The 18,815-nt window shown below is 48.1% G+C and overlaps 2 protein-coding genes across 5 annotated transcripts; both read left to right on the forward strand.

Moving 5' to 3' along the window:
- The first annotated feature begins 1,886 nt into the window (after positions 1-1,886).
- PORCN (porcupine O-acyltransferase) lies at positions 1,887-12,488 on the forward strand. Of its 4 annotated transcripts, XM_061409985.1 has the most exons (15): positions 1,887-2,021; positions 2,670-2,843; positions 4,016-4,208; positions 4,558-4,601; positions 5,001-5,182; positions 5,263-5,393; positions 5,509-5,526; positions 6,750-6,764; positions 6,862-6,987; positions 7,148-7,248; positions 8,296-8,372; positions 8,465-8,528; positions 8,654-8,739; positions 9,909-10,019; positions 12,058-12,488. In XM_061409985.1, exons 2-15 carry the CDS (start codon positions 2,708-2,710, stop codon positions 12,157-12,159), a joined length of 1,386 nt encoding a protein of 461 aa, XP_061265969.1. In that variant the 5' UTR covers positions 1,887-2,021; positions 2,670-2,707; the 3' UTR covers positions 12,160-12,488. The 4 variants fall into 4 exon arrangements, with proteins under 4 accessions (XP_061265969.1, XP_061265970.1, XP_061265971.1 ...); XM_061409986.1 differs by lacking the exon at positions 5,509-5,526; XM_061409988.1 differs by lacking the exon at positions 1,887-2,021 and having other exon boundaries at positions 2,759-2,843; positions 3,496-4,208.
- Positions 12,489-13,589: 1,101 nt separating this feature from the next.
- EBP (EBP cholestenol delta-isomerase) lies at positions 13,590-17,693 on the forward strand. Its single transcript, XM_061409990.1, has 5 exons — positions 13,590-13,714; positions 14,718-15,029; positions 16,337-16,373; positions 16,495-16,625; positions 17,216-17,693. Exons 2-5 carry the CDS (start codon positions 14,729-14,731, stop codon positions 17,437-17,439), a joined length of 693 nt encoding a protein of 230 aa, XP_061265974.1. The 5' UTR covers positions 13,590-13,714; positions 14,718-14,728; the 3' UTR covers positions 17,440-17,693.
- Positions 17,694-18,815: the final 1,122 nt, after the last annotated feature.

Genomic DNA, 18,815 nt, shown 5'->3' on the forward strand with positions numbered 1-18,815 from the left:
TCTATTCATATATTATACATATTGGCCATTTCAGGTGTCTTCTCTGAATTACCTATTCATGTCTACTGTCCATTTTCTAGTGCGTTGTTTGTCCTTTTCTTATTGATTTGTAGATGCCCTTTATATCTCCTAGAATCTAGAGACTGGTTCTTTGTCACATACATCAAAAGACTAGATGGAAACAATCAAGTCTGTGATGCTCAGGATACGCATAGTGAGGATCTTCCAGTTTTAAATGCCAGGTCTTGCAAACAAGGAAATAGTTCTTGCTTGTGCTGTGGGTCACTGTTGACTTGAGTATGTTTGAAAACTGAGGAAAAAATTAGAATGAAGTCCAATTCACAAAATTTATGGCCTGTATTCTGCTGTTAAGGAAAGGAATTAATAATTCTGCACCTGGCCTGTGTAATTATTCATTACAGTTGACCACTGAACAACTGGGAGGAGTTTAATCTGTGTATAATTCATAGTTGGCCCTCCATACCCATGGTTCCTCCACACCCCAGGATTTAAAACACCCACCTATCAGTGGACCACACAGTTCAAACCTGTGCTGTTCAAGGATCAACTGTTAAATACTTTTTACTTGTAATATATGTTATGTGTTTAAACTCTATTTAACGTTATGTTAACATTTTTTAAAGAGAGGAGACATACTTTTTTTTTTTCCAATTGCCATCGGTATTTCCAAGTAAATAACTGCTAATCCCACTATTTTGTTTAACAGAAAGGGACATTGAAGCCTGGGGAATGGGCATGGCTTGCCCAGCTCCATACAGGCAGGCATTAATCTGATTAGAACCTGTTTGATTTAGCTCCTCAGGCCAGGGTGGGGTCCAGCTTGACTTTAGCTTTCTTCTTCCTTCCACTTGATAGCTCAATCTGCAATTCGTGCCCAATAAATGCTCCTTTGGAAAAAGGCCCTTAATCAGATTTATGCTTCATAAATTCTCAGAGTTGGTGCAGATAGAGCCCAAATTCAAACCATTGTTGGGGACACTGTTAAGTTAGTCACCAAGTCATGTCTGACTCTTTAGGAGCCCATGGACTGAAGTCCACCAGGCTCGTCTGTCCATGGGATTTTTCAGGCAAGAATACTGGAGTGGGTTGCCATTTCCTTCTCCAGGAGATCTTCCCCACCCAGGGATCGAACCCGCGTCTCCTATGTCTCCTGCATTGCAGGCGGATTCTTTACCGCTGAGCCACCGGGAAATCGGTGCTCTGTACTAGCCTCCTGGTTCATAGGAAACACTCAGTAGTTGCTGGGGTCACCCTCAATGCAGGAGTGAGTCTGGTGGGGAAGTCAACCTGCAAATCAGTTCTCAGTGACAAGCTAAGTGCTCACTGGGAGTCCCTAGGGGAAAGCCTAGGCGCCTAATTCGTGCTCCCAGGTGACACAGTCAGTACTTGTGTTTCTGGCCGGTCTCTGATGGTGGGGAGGGTTGGAAATTCCCATAGTTCCCTCAAAGGATGGGTAAGGAGAGAGCTCGGTTTATTTTCCCATCTGTGAAACGGGGGCATAACAGTGTCACGAAGACGTGCGCGGGTGGGCAGTTTCAGGGGCGAGGCGGATGAGTGGAGGAACGGGCTTTCTCTCCTCCCTCCCCCATCTTTCCCATCTTGGCTTCCACGGTTTAGGAATTTGGTGATTGGACGGTTTCTTCTTGGATGGTCAGAAGACCTCCCGACGCGACCCTTTAGGGACTGGCACACTAAAAGGTCGGAAAGTTGCAGGAGCCAACGTTCCGCTCTCCTACGTCCTCCGCGCCCGGCTCCACTCAACCTCCAGCTCCTTCCCTCAATCCTCCCTCTCCCCTCCTCCTTCGTCCCCGCCCCGCTCCCGTTCTCTTATTGGCCGACCGGACCGGCCCGGGATTTAAAGGGCCCGCTCACCGCGCCGCCCTGAGAGCTGCAGCTGGTCCCGGCCTTGCGGCCTGCGGGGGAGGCTGCCGGGAGGAGGCAGCGACGACGCGGCGGCGGCACGTCCCCAGCCCCTTGGACCGCAGCTTCCTTACTGCCAGGTAGGTCCCCGGTGGTGCACGCTCGGCTCTCCAGCTTGCATCCTGAGTCGGCCTCCCCTTGCGGGTCTGCAGTGCGTATGCTAGGGCCCCTTCTCCATCACCTTTCCAACTCCCCCTTCTGCCGTGTCCCTTAACGCCATCTCCACCTCCCTGCAGCCCCCGGGGCTGGGAAGGGCTTTGTTGGAGGCCGGGTGGGGGTGGGATGGGGCGCGCGGGGGATACAGGACACCCCCCACCTCCGTTCAAGGAGAGATGCACACGGTCCCCGAGTGTCACAGGATCTCCCGCTCTGCCCTCCACACAGTGTGACTCTACCTTTCAAACCAGGGAGCCCTTCAATTTGATATACAGGCCTAGAATGTACACCATTCAATCACCATCGGACCCGGACTGTTCCCAGCGTACAAGAACACAGATCCTTCATTCACCTCAGGTCACAGGCTATGTATGGGCACCCGGGACACCCCCCCACACACACACACACACACATACACACACAGTTGGCGGCTCAGTCTGATGTACCTGACACTCGCACCCTCCCCCCGCCATACCCTAAACTGAAATCTGAGTGCTCAAATCCGTCCCTTGAGCATCATCTCTGCCCCATGGACATCCCAGCTAGCCTCCTCTGTGTCTCTCCTTTGGCAGGTCTATCCATCTGTCCATCCATTCGTTGGGGGTCCGCAATGGCCACCTTCAGCCGCCAGGAATTTTTCCAGCAGCTGCTGCAGGGCTGTCTCCTGCCTACTGCCCAGCAGGGCCTTGACCAGATCTGGTTGCTCCTTGCCATCTGCCTCGCCTGCCGCCTCCTCTGGAGGCTTGGTAAGTGCCTGCCCCACCATGGGCCACCATGCCAAGCCATATCACACCTGCAACATTTATCCATACCAAGGCCCACTTTATTCTGCCATATCTTGCCAAACCAGGCTCCTATGTGTCCAGCCTACCACATCACACCAGGCTAAGCCCCACTCTACCACCCCACATCCTACTAACCTGGCCACCCCATGCTACATCACACCAAGTCTCATCCTGCCATGCCAAACCATGCCTTTCAGTATCCCTGGGTTCTGGGACTCTTGAAAGCTGAGGTTCTTAAATCTTGGGGTCTTGAAATGCCTACATCCCAAGGTTATAAAATTCTGAAATGCACATATCACAGGGCTATGGAAAGTACCATGTATCCCAAAGTACCATGTCACAGGGTTTGGGGATTCTGACATGTTGAAATTCTCACATTCTATGCTTCCAAAATGCTGGCATTCTGGATTTCTAGAATCATAATAAGATTTCTGGATTCTAAGATTCTGAAATGTTTCCACAAACCAGGGCATGCCTTTATCTAAAAGATAAGATTCCAAGTCCCCAAGGTTCCTATAGGATGCTGAGAATTTTGGAAATCTGAGACTCAGAAGTTCTACACGTTCTTTTTTCTTGTTCTTTTATCTTAAATGGATGTTTTATTTTTCCCCAGGTTTATCATTTTGAAAAATTTCAAAGTTACTGCAAAGCTAAGTTGAAAGAATAGTACAATGAACACTCATATACGCATCACCTGATTCTCCAACTGTCAACATCCTGCCACATTAGCTCGCTCTATCAATCGCTCGATCATCTTCCTGAATCACTTGAATAACCTGCTGACACTTCACCCCAAATCCTCTTGCATGTGTCCCCCAAGAATAAGGACATCTTCCCCCCACAACCATAGCCTAAAGCATCACCCCTCAGGAAATTTAATCTCAATGCTATAGTGTTATCCAATATAAGTTATTCAGATTTCCTCCAGGGTTCCCAAAATGACCTTTATAGATGTCTCTTTTCTTTAAACCCAAGCCGCCTCCCCAGCTCCCCAAAACCTGCTTTGTGTCACCTGCAATCCCACCACATTCCAACCTCTAAGCCTTTGCCTGAGCTGTGAACTCTGCCCAGGTTGTCCTTCTACCAACCCTCCTCTAGTTCCCTATCATGTTCTCTCTTTCTTTCACCCAAAGGGTTGCCATCCTACCTGAAGCATGCAAGCACCGTGGCAGGTGGCTTCTTCAGCCTCTACCACTTCTTCCAGCTGCACATGGTTTGGGTCGTGCTGCTCAGCCTCCTGTGCTACCTCGTCCTGTTCCTCTGCCGACATTCTTCCCATCGGGGTGTCTTCCTCTCCGTCACCATCCTCATCTACCTGCTTATGGGGTATGGGCGTGAGTCTTCATCCCTGTACCATCAGCAGAAGAGTGGGTGGGGGTGGGTGGGTGGGGGTGGGTGGGTCCCCAGGGCACCCCTCATGAGACTGTCCAGGACAGGGAGGGCATAGGATGTTTCTGGAGGTGGTGGAAATCTGGGAAGCTTGTTCTTTCCAGAGGGCTACCCTGGACAGGTGGCACTTGAGCTCCCCCTGGAGGAGGGAGCCCTGGAGAACTCTTCCTCCATGAGGTTGTGCAGGGCAGGGAAAATACGCTGTCTCTGCACCTTGGTTTTCCCCCCTTTGCGGTGTCTGAGGCCAGGGGAGTCATAGGGCCAAGATCACCACCTTTTTCCTCAGTGAGATGCACATGGTGGATACCGTGACATGGCACAAGATGCGAGGTAGGCAGCCCTGGCTCTGTCCCCTGCCCCAGCCCTCCAGCCCCACTCCACCTCTCCTAAATCCCCCCACCCTGTCTCTTTCCTTCCCCATGCTTCTCCCTCATCTGCCTAGCTCACTGGACACGCAGCCCTCAGACTCCCCTCACGTCTGTGTTTCTCTCTACCATGCCTCTTCCCCCACCCCATCTGTCTGTCCCATCTCATGTCCGTGCCTGACTCTCCATAGAGTCAGAACATCTGCCAGTCCTGGGCCCACCTGCTCAACTGCCTGTCTGACCCTGTGCCCACTCTCCACCCTTGCACTCTTCTTTCCTACCGCCTTTCAACCTGGTGATCCCCACATCCCCCCATGGCTACCTGCTCTCTTCTCATCCACTTGACCATGGGCACCACATGTAGGGGCCCAGATGATCGTGGCCATGAAGGCGGTGTCTCTGGGCTTCGACCTGGACAGGGGCGAGGTGGGCGCAGTGCCCTCGCCTGTGGAGTTCATGGGCTACCTCTACTTCGTGGGCACCATCGTGTTCGGGCCCTGGATATCCTTCCACAGCTACCTACAGGCCGTCCAAGGTCACCCGCTGGTGAGGCCCTGGGTAGACAGGTGGGCAGGGACCGTGGGAGCCACCATGAGGCAGTGTTCATGGAGCCTTGATCCCCATAGAGCCGCCGATGGCTGCAGAAGGTGGCCCGGAGCCTGGCGCTGGCCCTGCTGTGCCTTGTGCTGTCCACCTGTGTGGGGCCCTACCTCTTCCCGTACTTCATTCCCCTTGATGGTGACCGCCTCCTTCGCAAGTGAGCACAGCCTTCGAGGCCTCTGCCCGGCAGTGAGGGGGTTGGGGAGGGACCTGGGGTCTCCCCAGCTCTGAGCTTGTCTCTTAATGCTTCTATCTGTCTTCTGTTACTACAGCAAGAAACGCAAAGTCAGGTAAATGAGGGCAGGTGCTGAGGGCAAGTGGGGCTGACTTGGGTGTGGGGGCATAGTCTATAACTGATTGGTTCTGTGAGTCTGAGACTGATCATCTACCCAGTGACTAGACAGAGACTGAGTGTTTGTCTGAGGCTTTGGTTTGACCATGATTGGCCCTATAACTCAGTAGATACTCCATTACATACTGTACCTGTCTGTCCATCTGTTCTGCTATTCCACCATTAGAAGCAAGTTATATGAGTGCAATAGAGAGTAACAGATATGTGTCGGTTGGCGATGCTGACCTGTCTGTGACACTGGCTAGAGGTGTGTGTGGGTTTCTGCCTGTCAGCCAGGGACTCCTTGTGTGGGACTGGAGTTCTGGCTGGCTGGCTGGCTATGCGGTTGTCTGTGATGGGAGCATGTAGCTGTCACTAGATAGGCTAAACCTGGCTTGTCTCTAACTGTGGCTGGGAATGGATCTGTGGCATGTTGTGTGTGTGTCTGTGATGATTCTGCCTATGGATCTGCCTTCTCTGGCTCTTCAGTATTGTTCAACAGAGGGGCAGGACTGACCATCCACCCCTGGTGTGACTAGGATTTCATCCAGCTCTTTGATTACATGAACTTCTCCTCTCCTTACTGGCTGCTGATTGTGTCTGATGCTGAATGAGGCTCTGAAAGGTGGGATGACTTGCCCACTGTCACCCAACTACAGCCAGACATTAATCCCAGGCCTGAATCCAGAACCTACGCTTTTTCCAGTGGAAGATGTTTCCTGTCTTTGACCATGTCTGATTGTACAACTGACAGGATGACTGTCTCAAGTGTAGAATTGTGTACGTGTACATAACTGGGTGCTTGACGATCTCTGAGCCTAACTAAAGGACTTCTATGTGTCTTATGGTCACTGAATCTGGTCAGAGAGCTGGGAGTCTGATAGTATGTGTGTCTGCCCATGTAGCTGTGAGATCAGCCTCTAACAGTGGCTGGGTCTGGATGTCTGGCCAGGTGAGGCCGTGGGACCATGTCATATCATAGAGCAGCTCACACATCAATTTGAGCCACCTGAAACTAACCAACAGAGCATGGAAGGATGGGTGTGTGTGACTATTATAGCATGACTGTCACCTCTTTTGCTGCCATGTTTCTGTCTGTCTTGTCGATGAACAACTCAGACCAGCTTCCAGGGCCTCTCTGACTCTCTTTCCTTTCTTCTCTGCTGCCTTCCTGACCCCTAGGGGCACCATGGTAAGGTGAGTCTACGGAGTGGGGCCAGGGATGCTGGCAATTGGGGGGTGTCACGCCTGGACCTGGGCATGATGCCTCTCTCTCTGGCTCCTTTTCCCCCAGGTGGCTGCGAGCCTACGAGAGTGCTGTCTCCTTCCACTTCAGCAACTACTTTGTGGGCTTTCTGTCCGAAGCCACGGCCACGTTGGCAGGGGCCGGCTTCACCGAGGAGAAGGATCACCTGGAATGGTGGGGAGGGCTGGGGGGCTCCATCTCCCACAGGGTGCTGCCTAGAGGAGCATCAGGGAGGAGGGGGGATGCTCCCAGGGGAGGGAACAACTAAGAACAAAAGTGTGACTCTCAGGTGGGTTAAATCCCAAATAAGTTTGCGTGTCTCTTTTGCCCACAGGGACCTGACAGTCTCTAAGCCACTGAATGTGGAGTTGCCCCGGTCCATGGTGGAAGTTGTCACAAGCTGGAACCTGCCCATGTCTTATTGGCTAAATAACTGTGAGTCACAAAGTCATAACTCCAAGAGGGTTGGCAGTCAACCCACACCCCTTTTCACATTCATACAACAAGTTGAAGATAGTAGGGACCAAAAAAACCTCCCAAACAACTTCTGTCCTTGTGGAGTTGACATTTTTGTTGGGGGGAGCAGTATAATTTTAAAAAAGACACAGTAGTTCAGGTGGTGATATGTGCTGTGGTAAGAAAAATAGAGAGAAGGTGAAGATGATCTGGGGGTGTTAGGGGTGTGTGGGTGGGAGTGGATGCAATTTTAAATAAATCAACCAGAGCAAGTCTCCCTGAGGAGCTAGTCTGAGCAAACACCTAGAGGTGAGAAAGAATCAATGCAAATATGTATGGGAGAAATGTAACAGATGGCAGGAACAGCAGTGCACAGGCCCTGAGGCAGGTGTATACCTGGCACATTTGAGGCACAGTGAGGAGACCAGTAGGGCTGGAGCAGAGGGAGCAAGGGGATGAGTGGCAGGAGGTGAGGTCTAAGAGGTGACAGAGCCTGGTCCTATAGGGTCTCTCTGCCCACAGGGAGGACTTTGGCTTTTTCTCTGAAAGAGACAGAGCAGGGGTATGAGCAGAGGAGGGCCACGGGCTGCCTTGGCCTGTTGTAACAGGATCCTCTGGCTATTGTGAGGAAAGACGGGGTGTTGAGGAGGGCAGCAGTGGAAATGGAGAAGTGAAATTCTGGATAAACTCCAAAGCTGGAACTGACAGAATATGCTAAGAGTTTGGTTATGAGAGTCAGGGGAGGAGCAGATCAAAGGTGATAGTGAGGCTTTTGGTCCTGATGAATTGGAAGGGTTTAGTTGACATTGGAAGGGTTTAGTTGACATTGGCCACACTTGGAAAGGTTGGGAGGGATAATCAGGAGCTAAGTTTTAGATAATGTGAAATTGGAGGCCATTATAGAGAGACTTCATCCTGGGGGCCCTGAGAGGTTGTGGGTATCCTCACCCTGCCCTAATGGCCCCCCAGGAAGGGCAGGGGGAAAGCTTAGGAGACTCTTGCCCCACCTCTCCCCAACCCCCGTAGATGTTTTCAAGAATGCTCTCCACCTGGGGACCTTCTCAGCCGTGCTGGTCACCTATGCAGCCAGCGCCCTCTTGCACGTGAGCAGAGCAGAGTGGGATCAGGATGGTAGCTGGGTGGGGGTGGTGGGGCCTCCTGCTCACTCACCTCACTGCCTCCAACCCCACCCCAGGGCTTCAGCTTCCACCTGGCTGCAGTACTGCTGTCCCTGGCATTTATCACTTACGTGGAGCATGGTGAGTGCAGAACCCAACCCAACAGATGGGGTGGGTGGCTGGTGTTGGTTGGTGGCGGGCTGGAACCACTGTCACCTGAGGCTAACCTGACAGTCTTACCTTCCCCTTCCCTGCATCTGCCCTAGTTCTCCGAAAGCGCCTGGCTCGGATTCTCAGTGCCTGCGTCTTATCAAAACGGTGCCCACCAGACTGTTCACACCAGCATCGCTTGGTGAGGATTCAGCCTAGGCAGCCTTGTGGTCAACTCCCCCCTTCAAAAATTATTTCTCTTTCCATCTTATATCTATCTCATGGTGCCCAGCTTTCTCTTCCAGTCCTGAACCATGTTCATAACCTCACCTCTATTCACTGGCATCCATCTCTCTAATAAGAATGTATCAAGCAACTGCTGTATACCTACCTAGCGTTTATTTTCCCAATGAACATTTGTTGAGCACCTCCTGGTACCTGGCACTGTTCTAGGTGCTGGAGACACAGTGATGAACAAAATAAACCAAAATTTCAGCCCTCTGGGACAAACATTTTAACAGGGGAGACAGTAAATAAAAAATAAGTCAGTTAAGTGTAGTAGCTTGTTAGGTTGTGATTAGTGCCAAGGAGAAAATACATAAGGGAAGGGGAGAGGGAAATATCAGGGATGAGTGGTTTCAAGTTTAAGTGGGGAAGTGACTTTTGAGTTCTTTAACTGAAGGAGGTAAGGAAGGGGAGCATTTTGGGCAAAGGGAACAACCAGAGTAAAGGCCCCGAGATGGGAGAGAGCCTGAAATATTTGAGGAATAGTGAGGAGGCCAGGATGGCTTGAGCAAAGCAAGTCAGAGGGGGAGAGGCGGGCCCTGTAGGTCATAGTAGCGATTTGCTTTGGTTTGTGTCTTTTTTTTCTCATTCTTTTGGCAACAAGAAGTATGGAGAATGTCAGATTTGCCTCTAACCAGCCAGCCAATGTTTATCACCATAAACCCCCAACTCAAAGCCCCACCCATCATTCTTCCTCCTCTGCCTGAATGCTCGAATCTCCCCCAATTTGGACATTCTCAAGCTAACAGTATCCTCATCCTTGGATACCCCTTGAGCTCCAGGAGGATCAGAACCATCTCTTTCCTACTCTGGCAGGGGGTGCCCTGGACATCCTTATTCCTGTGCCTAGAGTGTTTCCCTCGGAGAAGGCAATGGCAACCCACTCTAGTACTCTTGCCTGGGAAATCCCATGGACGGAGGAGCCTGGTAGGCTGCAGTCCATGGGGTTGCAAAGAGTCAGACATGACTGAAGCAATGTAGCAGCAGCAGCAGCAGCAGAGTGTTTCCCAGGGAGCAGCTGCCCAGGTGGGATTGGAGGACAGTGATTAGGTCCAGCTGCCAGGCTTATCCATCTGTCTTCCACAGGGCCTGGGGGTGCGAGCCTTAAACCTGTTCTTTGGGGCCCTGGCCATCTTCCACCTAGCCTACCTGGGCTCCCTGTTTGATGTTGATGTGGACGACACCACAGAGGAACAGGTAAGGTGGCCCGGGGAGGGGGGGACCCTGGGCTGGGGGTCACCCAGGGATGTGCTACCTGCTCATCAGAACCATAAGAACAAAGGTGTGGAAGACAAGGCATGAGGACCTTGTGTCCAATGTCTCCAGCTTGGGTAACCACTGCTCCTTTGTCCTTCTCTCCCATTGTCCCTCTGGTTGATTGATACTGTTGGGTCTTTTACTTGGATAAAGTGTGCAAAATATGTTTATTTTACTTATAAAATTTATTTTCTATAGATAGAATATAAAATCTGAGTTTTCCTTTTTTAAAAGTTAATTATTTCATCATATTGTTACTTAGGTAGAACTTGCAAGTTTTATTTATTTAATTTGTTAAAAATAGTTTTACTTATATTGATTGTGCAAATCCTGGATTCTACTTTAAAAGTGTATGTTAAAATGTATATACTGTTTTTATTCAGGTAGAGTGTGCACATTCCAGATTTTACTCCTCTTTAAATGAAAAACAATTTGAAAGTAATGTTTATTTATATGGCACTAACAGGATCCAGGTTTTGCTTCTTTTTTTTTTTTTTTTTGCCACACCAGGCATCTTGCGGGATCTTAGTTCCCTGACCAGGAATTGAACCCTGGGCCACCACAGTGAAAGGACCTAGTCCTAACCACTGGACTACCAGGAATTCCCTTAGTTCAATTTTTAATTGAAAATAAAACTTTATGTTTTATATTTTGTCATTAAAAAACAATTTTTGATTTTTCATTCAGGTTGAATGTGTAAAATCTGGGTTTTGCTTCTTTTTAAATAAAATTGTTGGTTTTTTATTAAAACTTTAAAAAATAGTTAATGCAGGAAATTCCCTGGCAGTCCAGTGGTTAGCACATGGCGCTTTCACTGCTGAGGCCCAGGTTCAATCCCTGGTCAGGGTACTAAGGTCCTGCAATCCTCAAGGCACAGCTAAAAAAAAAAATAGTTAATGCATATCGCATGGTTCAGACACCAAACAGTGTACAAGATATTCAGGGGAAAGTCTTATTCCTACCGTCTTACCTCCATCCTCTTATGGGTACCCATTTTTGTTCATTGTATTGAACTATTCTTCTAAAATATAAGCATAATAAGCAGATATAAAAAAATATTTTTAATTCCCTCCCCCTGGTTTTTACCCTAAAGGTAACACATGAATGACACTGTGCTGCATGTTGCTCTTTTCACATAATTCCTGAAAACTTCCCACATTAAGACACAGAGAAGGGACTTCCTTGGTCCAGTGGCTAAGACCCTGAGCTCCCAATGCAATGGGCCTGGGTTTGATCCCCATTCAGGGAACTAGATCCCACATACCACAACACCTGGCACAGCCAAATAAATAATTTTTTTAAAAAAGACACAGAGTATCCTCATTCATTTTTTCCATTGTGATATAATATAGTTTGTCCCTTATCAGTGAACACCCAGGTGATTTTCCACTCATTTTCTATTGTAAGTAATGCTACAGCAAGTAATAACGTCACATCCATGTGGATTCACAGAGGAGCAGACAGAACTGTAGGATCTAGTCTTGATAGCAATGGAGAAGTTACCTTTTCACCCTCCCACCAGCAGTGTGTGATCGTGCTTGTCACAACAATAACAGAGTGCCTCTCACACTTCACAGATATGTTTGTCAGTTTGAGTGGAAGGATGATGCATGAGGCTGAGTATCTTTTGATATGTTTAAGAGCGATTTCATTTTTTTTCCTTTTCTGAAAATGGCCTACTCACCTCCTCTGCTAATGTCTGTCTTTTTAAAAACTCAATTTCTAGGAACTCTATATATAAGGGAGAGTACAGGTCAGAGAGTGGGATCGCCTTGTCTCGTATTTAAATTTTTAAAATAGGAGAAAACACAAAAGAAAAAAGACTAAGTCTGCTTACCTTTCATATGTACTCAATCTCTTCTCTGGGGCCTCACTCAGGGTTGCAGTGGAGTCACAGAAACATCCTTGAGCAAAGGATGGGTTTTCCTGAGATCTTTATTCTTGCTGAGTGGGACCAACCATCACCTCTTTCCCACAGGGCTACGGCATGGCATACACTGTCCACAAATGGTCAGAGCTCAGCTGGGCCAGTCACTGGGTCACTTTTGGATGCTGGATCTTCTACCGTCTCATAGGCTGAGACACATCTGTGGACCATCACAAGCTCCCTCAAGACCCCTCCTCAGGGTGCCAGCTCTGATGGGTGATGAGGGAAGGCCCTCTAATTCTTGACCCTCTCTCCATCCTTGACCCCTCTCAACACCCATACACAAACACACACACACACACCATTTCCATGCCTGTCAATCCCCACCCCACCACAAGGCGGGAAGGGAGTGGTCTCTCCTGGGACCTAGGGGTGGGGGATGCTTGGGGAAGCAGAGAGGGGGAGATCCAGGGCCTCCCCGCCTTCCTTGTCCCTTTTTATACAGTTTGTTATTATCAAATAAAAGTAGAAAATATACAAAAGCCTCTTTCTTCACTGCTCAGTGGGGAATAGAAATGAATTAGGAAGGGGATACAGCATGGATAAAGGTTTGGAAGCTAGAAACCATGAAGAGGGAGGTTGTGATTTGTTTGTAGTTCATTTATTATCTTTCATGATTGAATGATGAGCCTGAGGATAGTACTGCTAGATGTGAGTGGGACCAGGACAGATTGGATACCTGGATATGGGGGAGGCCTGATACTAATTGTTTCAATTGGCTGAAAAACTGAGGAATTCCCATTCTAACTGGTTGCCCTGACTGGGACAGTGGAGGAAAAGCAAGACTTATGAAGAGTTGATGCCTATTTGTCCTTAGGACTGAGGGGTGTGGATTCTAATTGGATAGAAGGCCTGGGTTGGGTCTGGAGACTGACTGAGTAGTCTGGGTGCCCACTGGGTTAGAGTTATGGAGTTTTGATTCACTCTTAAGAGTTGGCACAGAGGGTTTGAGGGCCTCCATGTCAATTGGTCAGCAAGGCTGAGGGGCTTGGGTTTTGATTGGTTGTTCTGACTTGAAGTCCGGATGGAGATGGCCTGAGGGAGAGGTGGAGGCAGCAGTAAGATTTGATCTGCCTGTTAGCTGTATCCAACTCTCTGCAACCCCATGGACTATAGCCCGCGGGTTCCTCTGTCCGTGGGATTTCCCAGGCAAGAATACTGGAGTGGATTGCCATTCCCTTTTCCAGGGGATCTTCCCGACCCAGGGATCGAACCCACGCCTCCTGCATTGCAGGTGGATGCTTTACTGCTGAGCCACCAGGACTTATTTGTTTTACGTTTCCTTGCCCATTTTGGGGGGTTAGGATTGAAGGTTGATCTGGGAAAAGTTTTGGTTGCTCTGCTTTTACAAATAAGTGCAACGCAATGCTGATTCAACAGCAGATAAACACCCGATTTCCGATGGGATGGAAACAAGGGAAACAAGCCAAGACTTGCCACAGATTGGCTTCTGGCTGAAAATGCCCGCCAACCTTGGCTTCTCCGCAGCAAAAATGGTACCACGCGCGAGGGCGGGGTCGGCGGCACACAGACAATAACTATTGGTTGAGAGCGGCACGGGCCTCCTTTCCAGCTCCTCCATTGGCCAGTTCCATAAGGCGGAACCTGTGAGAGGTTGGGTTTTGAAGTAGTGATATTTCGGAGCCAGCGAGCGATCTTAGTGAGACCCGGGAGCCTGTGGGAGAGGCCGCTGCAAACGCGCTGTTGAGTGAGTTGCCCTCCGCCTGAAATGCCTCTCCATCCCTTAGCTCTCAATTGCTAAATGGCCAGACCTTGGCGCGCCTGCGCGAGACCTTTCCCCCGCCCCCACTTCCCCCGCCGCTTTGCCACCCTCACCACCCCTACGCGCCTGCGCCGGGCCGTCGGCTACTGCGCGGTTGTCGGGACTGCAAAAGATCTGCTTCTCATCAGGCAGCTGAACCAGAAAGTTCTGGTTCTGATTGGTGGTCTCTGTATTTGCCCCTCATTTTCCTATTTAGCTCCCGGCGCAGGACCCCTGCCCTCCACTTTCCTCTTTCCTGAGGGTTGGCTGCAGTGTGAGCAATTTCGGGAGGGGTCGGATAATCCCATACACTGAACCTGAAGGTGTAGTTCTGATTAGTCATCTTTTTTGTCTGTCCTGCGGTTTCCAGGACTATGGGGAGGGTAATAGCTTTCTGTTGCAGGATGCAAGACAGTGACCCCTGCAAATCTTGTCGTGTCCTCCCCTAGCAGACCAGTGAGGCATGGCACCGGGTCTGGCTCCTGTGTCTCCCCCAGCGGACTGTAACCCCTGAGGGCGGGTATCAGACCTGGTTACTGTGTCTCCCTGCCAGAGCATGACCAATGAGGGCTGGGACCTGGTCTGATTGTCGTGTCTGGCCACCAGACTGTGACCAATGAGAGCAGAGACTAGGCCTGATTCTATCTTCCCAGTGAGACCAATGAAAGCTGGGACCTGTTCTGGTTCCTGTGTCTACCATATCATATGGCTCCCAGAGGGCAGGAACAAGCTTTTGATTTTTCTGTGGCCTTATATTCATGTTTTTAAAATAGTATATAATTAGATTATTTTAATTGAGTCAGTCTTAATCGGTTAATTGAGTCCACTTACGTTTCTTGTCATAATAAACTATTTGGATTTGATTTTATGATCTCATTCTATGCCTTTGTATTTGTTCAGTTTTTTTTTTTTTTATTCTCTTTTCTACATATCCACACACCACCATCAGCCTACAAAGACATGACCACCAACACCAGCCCCATGCACCCCTACTGGCCTCGGCATCTGAGACTAGACAACTTTGTGCCTAATGACTACCCCACCTGGCATATCCTGGCTGGCCTATTCTCCGTCTCTGGAGTCTTAGTTGTGGCCACATGGCTGTTGTCAGGGCGTGCTGCGGTCGTCCCACTGGGGACTTGGCGGAGACTGTCCCTGTGCTGGTTTGCAGTATGTGGATTCATTCACTTGGTGATTGAGGGCTGGTTCAGCCTCTACCACGCGGACCTTCTCGGAGACCAAGCCATCTTATCTCAACTCTGTGAGTCCTGGGTTCTTCAATATGCTGTGCAAGGGAATTTCCTGGACAAGGATTGGTTTAGATGTTTACCCACCCACCAACTCTTATTCCATTTGTTTAAAATAAATTTTAAAAATTTAAACTTTTTGCATATATATTCACATGGGTCCAAAATGAAGCCATTTAGAGGTATGCAGTAAAAATTTACCTTCTATCCACCAAGTTTCCCCAAATAATTGCTTATGTTTCTTTTCAGGGTTTACACATAAATTACACACATAAGCCTCAGTTTGCTCAACTGTAGAAGAGGGATAATAGTCATACCCAAATACATGTAAGACACTTGAACAATGTTTGGCAGACAATACATGCTATATAACAGTTTATCATCATCATCATTTTAATTTTTCCTTTTGTATAAATGGTAGCATGCTTTTTTTTAAATGAACTTTGCTTCTGAACTTTGCTTTTTTTTTGATGAGGACATTCATCATAAGTTTATAAGGAGTTTTTAAAGCATAAATGTTACAGAATTATTTGACTTTTCCAGTATTAATAGGTATTTCCCCAAATCTTTTACTGTTACAAACAGTATTCCTTTTTGGCCTCATGAATAAATCTGCTAGAACATTCTTCTTCAAGTCTCTGTGGAGGTCTGCTTTCATTTCTCTTGGGTAAATGTGGAGGAGTAGAATGTCTGGGTCCTGTGGTAGATGTGTGTTTAATATTATGAAAAACTGCCAAACTTTTCAAGAATGGCTGCACCATTTTATATTCCCACAAGCAGTATATTAGAGTTAGTTTTTCCACATCCTCATCAACACTTGATATGATCAGGTGTTTATTAAATTTTAGTCCTTCGAGTGGATGTGAGTGATATCTCATTATGGTTTTAATGTTTTTATTCACCATCTAGAATCCTCTTTTGTGAAAAACCTATTTCAGTCTCCTGTATATTTTTATATTGGGTGATCTATCTTTTCCTTAGTGATCTCTGCTTACTCTTTCATTTACTCATCTGTTCACCTTCGAGCTCTCTCTCTTTCTCTCATTGGATACTTTCCTCACTCCCTCATTTACACCTGCCTGATTTTATTCCACAAACATTTATTGAATACAAGACAATCATAGCAACACTTAATGTTCTGTGTCAGGTTTGCACACATTATCTTGTATACATATAAAAACAGCTGCCCCATTTCACAGATGAGGAAACTGAGGCATGGGGAGGTTATAAAGCCTGCCTTCTTACATGAGCCCTCGGCTCTCACAAGTCTGACTTCCTTTTCCTGCTGATATTCTTCATATAAGTTTCTTGTCTTCCTCAGGGAAAGAGTATGCCAAGGGAGACAGCCGATACATCCTGTAAGTGTTTGTCAAGGGAGACCTGCATTGTTTTGGGGGGAGGTAAGTCAGGGAGCATTAAGGGGTGCCTTGTAGGTAGAGCACAGTGATGCCAGTGCCCCTTCCATCCTTTCTCTTGCAGGAATGATAACTTCATGATATGCATGGAGACCGTCACGGCTTACCTGTGGGGACCACTCAGCCTGTGGGTGGTGATTGCTTTTCTCCGCCACCAACCCCTCCGCTTTGTCCTACAGCTTGTGGTCTCTATGGGTGAGGAGAAAGCCCACAGTGGGTGCTTGAGGGCTTGATGGGGGATCTACAGACATGGGGGCATTCCTGCGGGTGGGACTTCTCAATTGTGCCCATCCAGGGCTGAGTCAGACTGAATGACAAACTCCCTGAGGTTTTGGAACAGCCATGCCCCTCCAGGCCTGTGTTCTCAATCCAGGAGAGTTCATTTCTTCTCCCACTCCATCACAAAGTCTCTCATGAGGGTTACAGTTACATGAGGTGGCTGGATCAAGATTCTGAGCTTCCTTCATCTGAGATTCAATCCTCTTATGTTCTTATGTTGTTAGCTTTCTGGAAATGTGAGTTCTCTTTAGTCTTGGAATCCTGAGCTGTCTTGAATGAAAAGATTTTGAGCTTAAATTCTGGAGACATGAACTCTCTTGAGTTCAGAAAGTCTCAGCTTCTGATTTCTGGAATTCTCACATTTCTGATTTCTCAAATCTTCAGTCATGTGATTTCAGAACTTTTATGTCTCTGAATTTGGGAATCCTGAGCTCTAATAACTTGGAAAATGGCTTGGAATTGTTCCTCCTCCTTACAGAGTTTCCTTCTCCTTCTACCTCCCACAGGTCAGGTATATGGAGATGTGCTCTATTTCCTGACAGAGTACCGTGATGGATTCCAGCACGGGGAGCTGGGCCACCCACTCTACTTCTGGTTTTACTTTGTTTTCTTGAACTCCCTGTGGCTGGTGGTGCCCGGACTCCTCATACTGGATTCTATAAAGCAACTTGCTCATACCCAGAGCATACTGGATGCCAAAGCACCCAAAGCCAAGAGCAAGCAGAACTAAAGAGTGATGAACTAGGCTTAAACACCGGCTATTGAGGAACTCTCCACCTACCAGAAGATCCCAATCCTTGCTCCCACAGGTCGGAAGGACAAATTGAATTGATCCTGTCAAGCTCAGGTTGATGGGTGGGCAGTGGGAAGAAAGGAGCCATGCGGAGCCACTGTCAGGAGCCAATAGGACAAAGGTACAAGAGAACCTAGGAAGTCTGTGATGGGGACAATTTTTTAAATCAGGAAATAAAGATCTTGACCCTATACTGAGAGATTTTTAATTATTAACCCCAGAGATGCCCCATGACTGACCCTATAGATCCTTCCAGCACTCGTTCCACAGACCACCATTCTCTCAGCCATAGACCAGCATCATTATCCCATAGACCTCAAACCTATGACCTCACAAATTTCCATCACTGACCCCACAGATTCCCCTGATGGTTAATTAGATCCATGAATCACATCTGTAAAGTCTTTTAAGGCATGATTGTCCATCCACACCCTTGGCATTCTCTCCAAAATATACCCTTTCTTGTTTTGAAATATGGTCAGGCTGAGAATTTTCCAAATCCAAGTTCTTCAGTTTACTCAGCCTCTTATCTCCTGATCAGGTATCCCACAAATACCCCATTACTAACCCCATGTATCCCCTATTACTCCAAAGAACCCCATCACTACCTTAAAGATTCCCATGACTCACACCAGAGACCCCCACAAAAGTCACTCCACTACACTCCCATCACTCACCCCACATACTCCATCATTAAATCCTAAGATACCCATCACTCTCCCCACAAACAGCCTTTCATTTGCTCCATTGATGGAGAGAATCATTCACCTCACAGACCTCCATCACTCACCCCACAGACCCCATCACTTGCCCCAAGAGACCTTCCATCACTTACAACTCTATGACTCACTCATAGATCCCCCATCATGTATTGCACAGACCTTATCACTCTCCTACCAAATGCCCTATCATTTATCCAATAAGTCTCATCACTCACCATAGATCCCTCAATCACTCACCCTGTAAACTCCCCATAATTACTTTGAAGAATCTATTTACCTTACATTCCCCATTACTCACCCTATAGATCCCCAATTGCCCCACAGATCTTCCATCACTTACACCATATCCTATCACTCATCCCACAGACATCCCTTCACTCACCCCACAGACCACTTATCATGTACCCACAGATACCCCTAACCCTACAGACCCCTATTGCTCATCCAGCAGTCTCTGTCTTTAACCTCATAGACCTTCAGTCATAAAACAAATGGGTACTTGAGAAATTTTGTGGAGATGACCATGAATAATTAAACTGCAGATACCTATAGATGAGCTCCAGGTGACCTGTGCAGAGCAGGACTTCAGTT

This window comes from Bos javanicus, chromosome X (assembly GCF_032452875.1).
Source record: "Bos javanicus breed banteng chromosome X, ARS-OSU_banteng_1.0, whole genome shotgun sequence".
NCBI lineage: Eukaryota > Metazoa > Chordata > Mammalia > Artiodactyla > Bovidae > Bos > Bos javanicus.

Bases quoted from the DNA above. Each gene is read 5' to 3' on its own strand.
- PORCN (XM_061409985.1), top strand. From the start codon at position 2,708: ATGGCCACCTTCAGCCGCCAGGAATTTTTCCAGCAGCTGCTGCAGGGC. The intron at 6,988-7,147 runs GTGGGGAGGGCT...TTTTGCCCACAG, and splicing joins GAGAAGGATCACCTGGAATG to GGACCTGACAGTCTCTAAGC. The intron at 8,740-9,908 runs GTGAGGATTCAG...TGTCTTCCACAG, and splicing joins GTTCACACCAGCATCGCTTG to GGCCTGGGGGTGCGAGCCTT.
- EBP (XM_061409990.1), top strand. From the start codon at position 14,729: ATGACCACCAACACCAGCCCCATGCACCCCTACTGGCCTCGGCATCTG. The intron at 16,374-16,494 runs GTAAGTGTTTGT...TTTCTCTTGCAG, and splicing joins GGAGACAGCCGATACATCCT to GAATGATAACTTCATGATAT. The intron at 16,626-17,215 runs GTGAGGAGAAAG...TACCTCCCACAG, and splicing joins ACAGCTTGTGGTCTCTATGG to GTCAGGTATATGGAGATGTG.